The 13,543-nt window shown below is 52.4% G+C and overlaps 5 protein-coding genes across 5 annotated transcripts; 3 read left to right on the forward strand and 2 right to left on the reverse strand.

Annotated features, from left to right (window-relative positions):
* Positions 1-1,127: 1,127 nt before the first annotated feature.
* Positions 1,128-3,015, reverse strand: Triagg1_8973 (uncharacterized protein; the record flags this gene model as incomplete). The annotated part of the gene is made up of 9 exons (XM_062903878.1): positions 1,128-1,611; positions 1,669-1,900; positions 1,990-2,059; positions 2,138-2,223; positions 2,285-2,327; positions 2,380-2,524; positions 2,588-2,637; positions 2,708-2,785; positions 2,863-3,015. The coding sequence occupies 9 exons, from the start codon at positions 3,013-3,015 to the stop codon at positions 1,128-1,130; spliced, it is 1,341 nt and encodes a 446-aa protein (XP_062752095.1).
* A 1,666-nt stretch (positions 3,016-4,681) lies between these two features.
* Triagg1_8974 (uncharacterized protein) lies at positions 4,682-5,861 on the forward strand (the record flags this gene model as incomplete). The annotated part of the gene is made up of 3 exons (XM_062903879.1): positions 4,682-4,758; positions 4,972-5,167; positions 5,376-5,861. 3 exons carry the CDS (start codon positions 4,682-4,684, stop codon positions 5,859-5,861), a joined length of 759 nt encoding a protein of 252 aa, XP_062752096.1.
* Positions 5,862-6,233: 372 nt separating this feature from the next.
* On the reverse strand, positions 6,234-6,946 carry Triagg1_8975 (uncharacterized protein; the record flags this gene model as incomplete). Its single annotated transcript, XM_062903880.1, has 3 exons — positions 6,234-6,543; positions 6,604-6,708; positions 6,765-6,946. 3 exons carry the CDS (start codon positions 6,944-6,946, stop codon positions 6,234-6,236), a joined length of 597 nt encoding a protein of 198 aa, XP_062752097.1.
* Positions 6,947-7,239: 293 nt separating this feature from the next.
* Positions 7,240-9,011, forward strand: Triagg1_8976 (uncharacterized protein; the record flags this gene model as incomplete). The annotated part of the gene is made up of 5 exons (XM_062903881.1): positions 7,240-7,287; positions 7,352-7,366; positions 7,553-7,703; positions 7,770-7,835; positions 8,728-9,011. 5 exons carry the CDS (start codon positions 7,240-7,242, stop codon positions 9,009-9,011), a joined length of 564 nt encoding a protein of 187 aa, XP_062752098.1.
* A 142-nt stretch (positions 9,012-9,153) lies between these two features.
* Positions 9,154-13,032, forward strand: Triagg1_8977 (uncharacterized protein; the record flags this gene model as incomplete). The annotated part of the gene is made up of 3 exons (XM_062903883.1): positions 9,154-9,219; positions 9,367-9,844; positions 9,911-13,032. The coding sequence occupies 3 exons, from the start codon at positions 9,154-9,156 to the stop codon at positions 13,030-13,032; spliced, it is 3,666 nt and encodes a 1,221-aa protein (XP_062752099.1).
* Positions 13,033-13,543: the final 511 nt, after the last annotated feature.

Raw genomic sequence — 13,543 nt, forward strand, 5'->3', positions numbered from 1 at the left:
TGCAGGTAAGGTACTGCTAAGGTTAGTGGTTATAATCTGGGCGGGGGAGAAGAGAGAAGAGAAAAGTTGTTTTCTGCTTCTTGGTGTAGCAACATGTGACTTGGTACTATATCCAACAGTGAGAGATTTTATCATGGTTGGCCCTTTGTACTTGATATAGGCGGGCTACTCTGGATATGCCGGGCAAAGCTCATGGCGTCATAGCCTCCCAGGAATGGACACTAACTGATGTTCAGGTCCCCACTGGATCTTGAAAATAGCGACCAGGAACGCCGCCTGTGCCAACTAATCGGCCCACTGAAGCCGAGTTGGAGGGCGATTGTCCTTGTCCACGGACTTGTCGATTTTCATGTCACGGCGCGATTCGGCATCTCAACTGCTGAGTACTCCATAGTGGACATGATTACTCAATTACTACGTATGTTGATGGCAGATAATTGGAGATTGAATGACAGTGAGCTTGATTAATTGATTATTACTATTACGTGCGTGTTCGTATATCTATGCACTCGACTCGATGCAATGCCAATTGTGAGGCCAGGAAGCCAAGACGCAATGAAAATGCCCGCGACATATACCAACGGAGGGGGTCGGGAAAAAAGCGAAGAAAAACACAATGCCAACTAGACAAGGGGAAAAGATAAAAAGTCTGTCTCTCGCAGCCAGAATATCGCTCGCCGGCGAATGCAGGATCCATATTCACTGTTCGGTCATCGCGCACCGGAAGTCGGCCCTTTGAGCTTCGGCCTCGCGGAGATGCCGCGGTCGCCGACGTCGGTTTCGTCCCGGCAGCTCCTCCGACAGGCTGCGTACAAGCTTCAAGGGCAGCTTCAAAAACGCTGGTTCTCCATAACGTTCAATATGATTGCCACATGCCATGTGAAAACATCCACTGATGCCTTTACTTTACCTCACTTCATCATGCAAGCATTCATTCACACGCGCACTCACGCAGTTCATGTACACCCGTATCATCATCATCACCACCATCATCGAAGCATCATCGAAGCATCATCGTTGCTAGGAGCAAGCACCTGTTATTCCACCAGGTCGAAAAAGACAAGACTGGCCTCGTTGTATAATATGCAAGTAGTGTCATGTATGTTTAATGGTAGAATGCAGGCCACTCAGCAGCGAAAGTATCTCTTTTCAACCCAACGCTGCTCTGCATGGGGAAGGAGATTGCAAACCACGGCCGTGATCTCTGGGAACACCGTCATCAACCTATGCAAGCCAACTTTTCCTGCGGAATAAGTTGCCAAGACGATACGTTCCAGTGCAACGCCGTGGTCGACAAGAACTTGGACTGCCATCAGAGCTGCTCCTCCGCTAGCCATCTGCGTATCTAGCAGTAGCACGCTCTCATGCTTGTGGATATCTTCGGGAAGGCGCAGGTAGTGAAGTTCTGGTTCGCCGGTTGAATAGCTGGACTGGATCAGGAGGCGGCCTGTTCTGCAGTCCGGGATGGTTTTTCTCAGGGCGGGCTCAAAGGCCGACCCTCCTCGGAGCACAATCACGGCGCTAACCTCTCCCTTGGGTCGTAAACCGTTGTACGTATAACCAGGCGGCGTCTCAATGGCCGCTTCTTCAAACTGGACGTTGTTCAGAGCCCTGTAGTCAAGTCAACATACGTCACCCTATAGGACGAACATGCCTCTCTGGACCTACTGTTCAATGATTAAGGCAGCAAGGCGATCGAAGTAGAAGATGAAGTCTTCGGCCGACGTGTCTATGTCCTGAAGAATAGTGTTCATGAACTTGATTTGAGGCCCCTCGCTCATGACTACGACACGTTCGGATAGAGGCTCGTCTCTGTCTCTGACCTCAAGCCTAGCCAAAGCCTCACGATGATGAGTAGACTTCTCAAACAGCTTCTTTTCGATGAATTGAACCATCATATCTTTACATTGCCACTTAGTAAACTTGTCCAAAGAAAAACAACACACACACACATAGAAAGATCTCATGCAGGACCTGGCTTAGACTTACCAAGTGCCACTCGATTCTCGATTCCTCTGGGTACGATTAAGTCCGCTACTTTGCGTTGTGGCTCGACGAACTGATTCCCAACAGACAGGCTGTGGTAAGCGAGAGCTCCACCTCATAGGCAAACTGCAACTTGACTGGAAAGTCTCACCTTTTCAAAGTTGGGTTTCACGAAAGCGAACCACTGCTTTATGCAGCCCTCGACATCTCGACCTCGCTCCCGAACATCTCGAACAACTAGCATAAACGGTAAGCACTTGCACTTGACGGCAACTCTACGGGCAGGGAAAATGCCTACTTCTCCGCGACAGGCAGGTATCTGCATCTGCATCACAGTAGATCTAAAGCCAAGTCAGATGCTGTCTAACGGTATCGTCCGTGAGGCTGACTTACTCCCATATCACACAACTCACGAACCCGCGGATCGTAGAGGGCAAAAATGCCTTCCAAAACGAGTACGTGCGGGGAATAGATGGATGTGGTGTGTTCCAGTCGTGCATGCTTGGCAAAAGAATATACGGGAACCTCTGCTCGCTTTCTGCAGACGTTGAGTTAATGAGTGCGCCCAAAACATGTCTCATTAGTAGAAGGTCATGGTTACCCAGCTTTCAGATCTCGCAGAGTGTTAATCAGGGCATCGAAATCAATGGCCTACGTAAGTGGTCTAAGCGTCTGATCTTTGACGGAGATGGAGAAACGGCATCGGATCCAGGCGACGTACATCTGGAGAGTCGAAGTCGTACTCGTTGGCAAATGCCAGTTTGGATTGGGCAGGGGTCAATGTCTTATAGAACGAGTCCTGATTTGTCGTTAGCCACGGCATTTCGAATCTCCATGCTTCTCCCAGAGTGTTCATGCCATGGATAGAATGACAACCCAGGGCAGGTTGAGCTTCTTCACTATCGTCTGGGATAGCGTCGACTTGCCGGAGCCCGAGCTGCCAGCGACGGCGATGATGCTAACATCTGCCCATGGCGGAGAGTAGTAAGCTCGCTTCTGAACCGTGACATGGCTCTCGAGCTGCGACATTTCTACCGCCAGGACGTGGTTTGGGCTGTTGGCCGACAGGTCGTTGTTACGAGCAACGTCAGGCCAGGCACTGGGTTACGCTTTTGCTTTTATCCTCTAGTAGGTAAGATAGGGTACAAGAGTAGATGAAGTGGGAAGTGGCTCGCGTGATCCACCCCGCGAGTTTTTGCTGGCGCCAGTAGTGGTTGGGTAGATTGCTGCTGAGAGCTGGGAGCTGGGAGCTGGGAGCGGTTGCGAGAACAAAAGACGAAAAGACCGTGGAAAAACAAGCAAAGATCGATCGACACAACAGATGGCGGAACAGATCAGATGTAATCTGACGGTCAGGGTGCAGGACGAGATCTTATCTGGCTGCAGTCTGCTGTAGCCCACCGGAATCGAGGCTTCGAAGGCGTGGCACGGAGATGGCCGCTTCTACAGCTGGCCCGCTAACGTAACGGCGGATAGACCCCATCAAGCGACGCTTAAGCCGCCCTGATAGGTCTGATAGGGCTTGGTGAGGCACAAGCACCCAAACACTAAAGTACCTTACTGTAAGCATGTGCCGGTCAACTAACGCTCACATGGTCGGCGGCGTCTAGGCAGAGACCGCTAGGGCTTCTGGCAGCCTGGGAGGAGGGAAGCCGTGAAGTGAGGCTGCTGGCGGATGGGATGGCCTAGTGTGCAGAGCTGAACATGGTGGTTGTTGGCTTTTGATCAGCCAGCCTTGTCTCGTGCTCCCACTCCCATTTCTCTGTGTGCCGTGCCTTGCGTCCTTTCCTTTGACCGGCCACCAAATAGGAGACATGCACCAAGTTACGAGGTATCGATAGGTACCCAAAGGCTACGGCGTGCAGACGACTCTTGATTATTTCGAGCCTTAGTTTGCATGCTGCTGCCAGCCATTGGGAATTGATATCTGACGGAATGCCCACGAGTACGAGGATATACATTCGACAGAACAGGGACCAGGTACCTCGCAGCGGCTACCTGCACTAACTGAAGCCCTCCTAGAGAGCTGTTTGGCTTCAGCAACACCCGTTTTGCAATACCACACAATGTCCCGATATTATATCCATTTCTTTTGACTTAATTTTTGATGAAAAATTTTCTCACTCTCTCTTTTTTTTTCTTTGCTCTCCATTATCATCGCAAAGTGTTCCGTTACTGATGGAACCCCCCCAATTATTCAGTTTCACATGCCCCGTTCTACCATGCTCTTCTCGTGTTAGCTGCCACGGTCCCCCACCAGAGAGGGCAAACGCAGCCGCAAAAGCTTCTGTGGAGCGCTCGCGGGCGTCCGCGTCAGCTATTGGTCCGCCTGGATTACTGTAAACGGGCCCAGGCCACCTCCAAAAAGGGCAGTCGCTGCTCTTCCGCCTCTGCGCAAAATCGCTTCTCTTCCACATACCAAACTTTTCTCATCTCCCACCACTTTCGCCCTGTTCGCGAGCCCACGGTTCCACGACTCGGCTTGCCAATGCGCTGAAACGGTGGCATCCTCGGCTTCCTCTTTGGCTGCCCACGCACGCCATGAGCCTCCCTCTTCTCGCAAATCCGTCGCTGTCGCACCGTAACTAGAGCTGCTGCCGGCTTCCTGCGGGAGGGCCGTTGATCGGATCCATGGTACGATGCCGTGACGTCTCTGGACCTTGCACCCCGCTCCACGTCCTGACTCTCTGCGCAGATGTCGTCAGCTTCTACAGCTACTCCGGCTAAACATGCCTTTGAGAAGCGTGTCGAGAGGGTCAAGTCTCCCAAAAAGTACGTATGAGCTGCGGCCCAACCCTGACTTCTTCTCTCCCCGCCACTCTGCCATCTATATGATGAACAACTATATCAATGGGAATCTCTCCGAGACAATTTGTGCGGAAATCCGATATAATCTTCTTCTTTCCTGAACACTTCGAAAGCATTTTGTTATTCTTCTCTCTTGTCTGGTGCTGTAACTGGTACGGGTTATTGACAAGCTTTTAGCGATATTAATGCCTTGATTTTGGATTATTTGACCATGGAGGGCTACCCGAATGCGGCTGCAAGGTTCTCTAAAGAGGCAAACTTGCAGCCACAGCAGGATACCTCCGCCATCCGCGCCAGGCAGCAGATTCAGAACTGCATCCACAGCGGGAATATTCAGACTGCCATCGAGACTCTCAACGAACTTGATCCTGAGGTATGTGGCGCCATCACCCGCATTGAATTCCGCCCCCCACTCCTTATATGATTAAAACACGAGTTTTTACATGCACCACGCATATGGCCGGTTTACTGGCCCGTGATGAGAAACACCACTTTTTTATGATTTACCCACTTTCTATCCTTTGTTACCAATCGCATCTCGGCTTCGATTTCCAGTTCATCGATTCTAACATGGGATTTAGATTCTGGATGAAGATACCGCATTGCACTTTTCTCTACTGCGGCTTCAACTCGTCGAGTTAATCCGAGTGTGCACTGCATCATCAGGGGGAGATATTAGCCCTGCGCTGAAATTTGCTACGGAACAGCTTGGTCCGCGTGCTTCTACCAATCCTGCATTCTTGGAGGATCTGGAAACAACAATGGCTTTGCTGCTATTTAATCCCGACGTCTTGGAACCGCAATTGGCCGCTCTTCTCGACCCTGGTCTGCGCCGTGATGCAGCGGCCAAGGTGAACCGGGCCATCCTGGAAAGGCAATCAACCAGACGCGAGGCCGCCATTCGCCAGCTCGTCAAGATGCGAGCATGGGCAGAAGGTGCGGCGAGGGAGAAGGGCACCATCCTTCCCGACCGTCTCGATATAGGACTGAGAGGTGAAGAGTCCTCGAATCAAGCCTGGCGAGGTTCCAATTCAGAGAATGGACATGATTCCATGGTGACGACCTAAACAATCCAATGACGCTTATGAATCCCACGACCCCTATCAAATTGCAAATTGCAATTCTACTATAATGACAGTTAATTCACATAATATTTCGCAATTATTCGTCCACACTATCACATGCACAACGTGAAGCCGAATGGCAGCTACGCCTGTTATTACAGGGGTTTGGAGAAGACCAAGGCAGAATGCTTGAACCAATATTACTATGGAAAGCTCGCATAGAGCGGTTTTCTGCTAGCTCTTAAAGTAGAATTGGGGGGACAAGTCAGAACAGCAACACCGCTGCTTGGTCTTTAGAAGGCACACCCGTGAATCAGAATTTTAATACACTATTTCTTATCTAATATTTATGTGTCGGCATGCGAGTTTGATGCCCTATTTTGTTCGGATGTGCTTCAACTTCTTGGGTGAGTATAGGAAGTTGTTGGCGTATGCTTTAGGTGTAATCTTGCGCGAGTTGGGCTCCTGGACAAAGTACTCGTAGCCCTGCTTCTCTGCAAAATGAATGGCATCCTCCTTGGACTTGAAGTTGATGTGGGTTCCCTGCACGAAATCTCCCGAGGATTGCCATCCCATCAATGGGTTTTCCCATCGGTGTCCCTTGGGCAGAATATCCCAGTCCATTCGCCAGCGCTCGCCCCTGAAGTCGCCAGATTGTGTAGCTGGCTTTGTCTCCTTGTAGATACTAGATGATTGAATTAGAGGGGTGAATTTTTGAGACAAGCAGGTCGAAGATTAAACTAACCGGACCGTCCTTGCCTGGAGTTCGATAGGAGCACCCGAAATAGTAGCGGCAGCGAGAACGTCCTCAGTGCCATCCTGCACACGCTTGGGGACCGGAGAAAATGTGCTGTGCATCGTTAGCATCCGGTATCATCAACAGAAGAGGTGGAACAGCATCCGTACGAGGTAGCCTTGTCGACAGGTGCGTCGTAGTCGGGCTGGTTGGCGCTGGGCATGGCGGGAACAACATCGGCAGGCTTGCCCACTGTGCTCTCAAAACGGCGGGGCATGGAGGCCAAAGCTAGCCGCGGGCGCACGGCATTGCGCAGCAGGCGAGCTGCCGACTGAGTTCTGAGAGACGCCATGGCGAAGAAACTGTGCCTCTCAATTGAAGGAAAATGGTTGTTCGTGATGGCGATGATGGCGGTTTGCGGCCAATGTTCAACTGGCTGGGCCGGAAAATGGAGAGCGCTAATTGGGCGGTGCGGAGCGATGTTTTGCCGAGACGAGTGCTTTTCGGCAGAGAACCTCTCGGCTGCGAATAATGCAAATCCAGCGATTTATTGACGACCTTGCCATTGAGCGCCCATTCGACATTTGACGGCCAGACGCTGTTCATCGCCTTATTTTCGAGCGTTCTCCCTCGCAATCCGACATCATGAGCTTTGTCACTCGCCGAGCGCTTTCCACGCTCATTCCCCCCAAGGTGAGACTCTTTGGTGGCATGTCAATTCGTCCATGTCTGGTTGTGCTAATAAATGCCTGTGCAGATTGCCTCCCCCAAGGTATGAGATACTCTTAATGAGTGAAAACACCGCCGGACTATACATGTCGATATTCATCGAAGAAGACGCAACGCAGAAGGGCGGAAATGGGTTGTCGTGCGAGGAAGGCGGTTGCGAGCCTCCGATCCGATCGGATGGTGTGCGGGACAATGGAACATTGGGCTAATGAAGAATACTTGATGCTAGGCAATCGGTGCTGCTCCTGACGCTCTGCGTATGCAGCGTGTCGTCAGCTTCTACGAGAAGCTTCCCCGGGGTGCCGCCCCCGAGATCAAGGGCAAGGGTCTTCTCGGACGCTACCAGGCCAAGTACTTTGGCAAGAACGCCTCTGCTACACGTACGATATGACCCAAATCAAACGCTTTAGATGCGGAATACAAGCTAACATGCACCGAACTTGCAGCTATCGTTCACGCCCTGCTCTTCCTGATCGGCATCGGTTACGCTCAAAACTACTACTTCCACCTGCGTACGTACATCTGGTTATTTGTTATAGTCGATATCCCTTGGCTAATATCCTGCATAGGTCACCACAAGAACAATGCCCACTAAAGTACCTTGGAGGATGGTTTGTTGATGCCGCTCTCCAAATGATGAGTGGCTATGTAAATAGACTCTAGAACGGTGCTGGGATTTAACCACGCCCGTACTTCCTTATGTACTATCAGACACGCATTGAATTATCTTTTCCCTCTCTTACGCGATAATGCTGAAGTGATGTATGATGTCTGTTTCATTTGCCGGAACACTTCATATTCTCTTTGCTTCTTGCCTTGAATGGTTGTTATGCAGAAAGTGATTCTTTGATCAAAACCAGCCAGGACTAATTGAAAAAAAAAAGCCAACAACTGCCAAGTCTTTGAAAAGTGTGACTGGTCTTGTATAATCATTGTCAGCTGGTGAAATCGAATCAGCCTGAGCCTGATCGATCATCTAATGAGTCACTTCACAGGCACCTGCTGACGCTGACGGCCCGGCTGACTGACAGCAGCGTGAATACAGGGCGATTAGAAAGAGAATATATCCTTGCTTCTTTTTTTCGCTGGAAATATGTCACGGCAGCAATTGATGCTTTCAACCTGTTAGTATATGCAAGCCAGTTAGTTATTCAGCCCTGATGTGGTCAACAATTGGTATTAACATCGACTATTGATCGCCCTCTTCCCGGGGCATGCGTGCAAAAGTCATAGACACTGTGCAAAAGTTTAAACCCCCCCAAAAAGCTCCCAATAGGCACCTGAACAATAGGCGGGCGTAGCCCATTCTGGCTGCGTGCGGCTGTCCACAGTGGCAGTGACGCACGGGCCCCTAATCAGGCGGAACTTTCCCACTCAGCGCTAGGCCAGAACCAAGTTGTGCAGCTTCGAAAATCAGTCGCTTCCACCTCACCATCACGACTGCAGAACATCGCAGCCTTTCCTCTGCCAATCCCGACGACCAGACAGACCGACTCCTTCCACCGGTACCGACCCGCATTGCGAGGCCCTGGAAGAGAGGATTTCGCCCCGAAGCCTCCGCTGCCACGTGCGCCACCTTCGCCTACCTATTCTTCGATATTGCCAGCTCGTTGCACCTCGCGATCCGTCTCCCCCTCCTCCTCTTCTCCTCCACCCTTGTCGACACCGCGCTGCAGGCTAGCTTCTGAGTGTTGCTCAGGGCAGACAAGCACATTGTCAAGCCCCCCTTCCTAGGCGAACATATCGAGAGGCGATTCTGTTTTGGCTTTGGATTCTGGCGAGAGTTCGCATCTTACGGCTCCCACCGGCGCACACCTGCCACCACGACGGATGATGGCCACTGAGCCCTCCACCGACAACTCAGCTGATGTGTTTGCCTCGACTGAACCGCAATCTGTGAGGCGCCTCCTCTCGTGTTCTTCCAGAAGCTGCACGACGTCTTTGTAGCGGCGTCGGTGTGGACATGCTTCTCAACCCCCCATGTGTAACGGGACATTGTGTGCTCTGAGCTGTGCTAACGTGATGCTCTCTTTGACTTATCAGGCGCCCGACTCTCAACATGGCGAATTAGTCCCCCCAGCTGTAAACGGCGGCTCCCCACTCCCCGAAGACATCGCAAACAAGCGCATCTTGAGTGTCGAGGACCAGATCAATTCTGCCGACGTCAGTGTGAGTGGGGGGTCAGATACCGAGGCGTCGCGCGCAAAGGATGGCGACAAAGGACAGGGCCGCGCTGGGTCTTCGGCAAAGAAGCCTGCGACGTTCAAGGCCGTTTCTGTCAACAAGACGTTTTTAGCTTCCAAGGCGAATCCCAGCGTCTCGACCAAGACAAATGACAAGCCAGCTGCGGGCTCGAGTACCCCGCCGACGGGCTCCGCCACCTTGTCTATATCACGACCACGTCTGGTTGCAAAGTCCGGTAGCGGTACTGGCGCCTCATCTCCGCGGTTCTCATCACTAGCGAATGGCGGCAAGCCTGCTGCTGCACCCGATCCAAATGCTGTGTGGAACAAGAATAGGCGTAGGTGAAATTTGATGCTTTTAGAGGAGGTTTTGCTTGAACTAATCTCATGCTTGTTGTTTATAGCTGCTCCTGCCCCGGAGCCAAAGAAATTTACGGACGAAGAGCTCAAGAAGTATGGAATTCATATGGCTAGTCGCCTAAACGAAGAAGATACCCAAGGGCAAAATAAGTGGGCAGATATTGATGACGATGACGATGACTGGGCACCCGAGGCCATCACCTGGGGAGATGGCACCAAGACAACTCTTCCTCACCCCGACGAGACGGCGGCTCGAGCACCAGATCCTACGCCAGATGTAATCAAAAGCGTCGCTCAAGACAAGCCACCTTCTCCGGCACCACCAGGTGCAACCAGCACACCGGTGCCAAAATCAGGTGGCCTTCCGTCGGGGAAAGGCTTGGTTCTCAAGAGCGCCGCCCAGGAGAAGCCAGTTCTCGTAGCCAAGCCTCCAGCACCACCTGCGCCTGCTAAATCGCCATGGGCCACCTTGCCGCCTGTCGCAAAAACGTCACCTGGAGCTATCGAGGCTGCATATCCACCTCGGGGCGCTCTGAGAGAGTCATCTTTCGCCAGTACTATGGGCCCTCCACCCTCCCGAGACATGGCAGTAGATGATTATTCACGCTCGACTTGGAGAGACAGATCTTCCTATGGAAACAAGGAGCTCTTCAACTCTCGGTCCGGGCGATATGAGCCAGTTACCGATCGACGACCGTCAATGCGATCTGATTCTCAGACTAGGTATCCTGCCCTGTTACAGCGTGGTGCGCCTCCGCAAGACCACCCAGCCGAGCCTTCTGCCGCGTTTCAAACTAGTCGTACCGCCCAGGATGTGCCCTTTGGACGTCGCCGCGGCTCTTCCAACGTCAGCGGCGGTAGCGGATCATATTTGCAGCGGTTGAACAAGGGAAACGATGGCTCTATACCACCACCACCACCTGATTTTCTTGGTGTTCGGAGAGGCTCCCTAACGGGTTCCGTCCTAGAGAGTCCAGTCTCTCCCGTGGCAGGGTCTGTGATGAGTCAGGGACCGTCGAGACACCAGCCGTTGCCCTCTCCTGGAACAACTTATGCCGCTCCTCATCATGGAAACCCACATCTTGAGCATAATGCACCACCACCTCCCTCCCACCAGCTTGAAGATGACCTTGAATACCAGAAAAAGCTGATGCGTGAAGGCATCGAATCAGCCAGAAAAAGGAGGCAGGAGGAAGAGGCTCGGGAGGAGGCCGCACGCCGAGAGCGTATACAAAAGAAACTGGAAGCGATGGGACCTCCCCCTGAGAAGAAGAGCGAGGCGAAAGAGGCACCCAAGGATCACGGAGCGAAACCAACACCGAGTCAGCAACCGGCTCCTATTGAGCAAGGAGATGCGCCCACAGCAAAAGCAAAATCGAATCAAACAGATTCGGGCAAGGATAACGTAGCCGCCGTACCGCATATCGAGAAGCCCGGCTTCAGCCACAAAGACATTCCATCACCAGCACACATCGCCCCGCCTCCTGGGCCGACAGCTAGGCGACTATCTCACAGTCAAGACTCGGAACCTGCCAGCAACTGGGGCAACCGACCAGACCGGTTCTCGTCGTGGGTTGCTGGCACGCCACGGAATGTGTGGAGCTCCCCAGACAACGACAGCGGACTTGGAAATGGCACGTTCAATCCTCACCTTGGTCGTGCATCCGGCGCGCCCGCTCAGCCGACCTCGACGAATAATGCCCCTCCCCCCATAGCTCCTCCAACTACAGTTCAACCTTCTCATAGCCGCAACCAAGTACCCGCGCCAATTGGTTCGCGCGCTACGCGATATGGAAATCTGGGAACAGAGCTTGCCAGTAAATGGGTGACGGCCGTGGCTGAAAACGACAAGAGGATGAGTGCAGCGAAGTTGGCTGAACGAACAGCGCGTGAACGTCAGCTAGCCGAGCGCGGAGTCTCTGTAGAGGATGCTCAGCCAGTAATCAAAGACACATGGCGCCCTGTCCACATCCCTGGCGATGGCACCAGGCGTGCCGTAAGTTCCAGCGAGGTTCAGTCGAATATCACGGACGATTCCATTGCGGGTGGTCAACCTGCAGTTCTCGGAAATGGGGCCAGCAGTTCTGTCTTGCCTCCGAATGGCCCGACAACAACTCCCCAGTCGCGGCCCTCTCGGTTCTTCCCTGCCCGAGATGTTCGCACTGAAACGGGCATGGTTGAGCCTATCCGACCATCTTCACCATCTCCTCCCCCACCGACCATGGAAGGCCACCCGGTATACGAGGGAGATATTTCACGTCCACATGTGTCATTACCGAAGCCACAGCCAGTAGTCAAGCTGCCTCCTTCTATGGTTGCTTCTCAAGCACTACAGGCTAAGGCGAGCAACCCGTGGGTCAGCAGAGCTTCAGGAAGAGAAATATCACGCGCCCCTATCCCTCAAACTTACTCTGCGCGGCGTGTCTCCGAGACCTCGCAGGGAAATTGGCAGGATAAAATCAATACTCTTCTCAATGGTGGAAAAGCGTCTCCGCCGAAACATATGGGCATAGATCCTGCTAGTCGCAGTGCATTGGACCATACCACCAACCAGCACTCTACAACTGTATCTCTGCCTGTTGTAACAGTGCAACACCCCACAACCGTATCCATGCCTATTGCGATAGAACCACACTCAGCGGACGGCTCTTTGAGGCTGACTTCCAAGCCTATGGCGGAGGAATGCTTTGAAGAGCAGGAAATGGGCTCTCTGCCACGGATTAAGCTTCCGCACAAGGCACCAGAAGCAGCATGGCAGCCCGCGGCGGGGATAAAGCCAATGCCTAAGAGGTTCTTCATACAACCATCTCTTGTGGAGCCATACTTTTTCGCAGCAGAGGTTGTTGGCGGCGCAAATGCCGTGAGAATTCACTTTCCAGGGATGGGCGAGCCTAGGGTGGCCACCATCCCCCTTTCTGCGGCGAGAGGCGGGCGAGGGACTCATAGGCCGTCGTCACGACACCGTGGTGGTGGTCATGGGCCTCGGGGAGGCGGGGGAGGCGGAGGTAGTGGCAATGGCAGCAGCAAAAGAGAGTTCTCTAACAGCTACGGAGATGTTGCGAGTCAAAGCAGCACTGGCCGTGGCAGCCGGGGCGGATATCGTGGTCGCGGATCTGATAACTGGAGTCGGTTTTCGCAGCCTCGTGAGCAAGGTTCATCTGCTTAGTTGAGCTCTTTGCAAACACCTCTCAACGATCTTGTTGTGGAACTGGAGAAGGGGTCATCGCCGGCTCCTTGTGCACCGGCAACATACGAACCTTAAGAGTTCCTTTTTATTTTATCTTCCCCCCTACCTTGCCTCAGCTCAATGAGGTATTGATTGATACGATAGCTTCTGATTTCTCGCTATTCAGGAATGGAGAGGAGAGTTGACTTGTTCACTGTCTAGTTGTCTCTGTGTTACATTGAATCCGATTGTTTCGGATGGCTCAGAGACGTGTATGTACACCTTTGAACGCGTTTGTGATAGTACATGGTTTCTTAATGGTACCAAACCCAGTCAGTGTCCCTAGAGACACTGCAAAACAGAAAGGGGAAAGGAGGAGCAAAAAGGAAGAAGAAGAAAAGACGACTATTCCACCTGCAAAAAAAGGATCGCCCGTCTGCAATTAAGCTCGTTTAATCGGGTCAGATTCTCGTTGTTTTTTGTGTTCACCGTCTCTGCCTACCTACCTACC

Source organism: Trichoderma aggressivum (assembly GCF_033847375.1).
Source record: "Trichoderma aggressivum f. europaeum strain CBS 100526 chromosome Unknown scaffold_047, whole genome shotgun sequence".
NCBI classification, from domain to species: Eukaryota; Fungi; Ascomycota; class Sordariomycetes; order Hypocreales; family Hypocreaceae; genus Trichoderma; species Trichoderma aggressivum.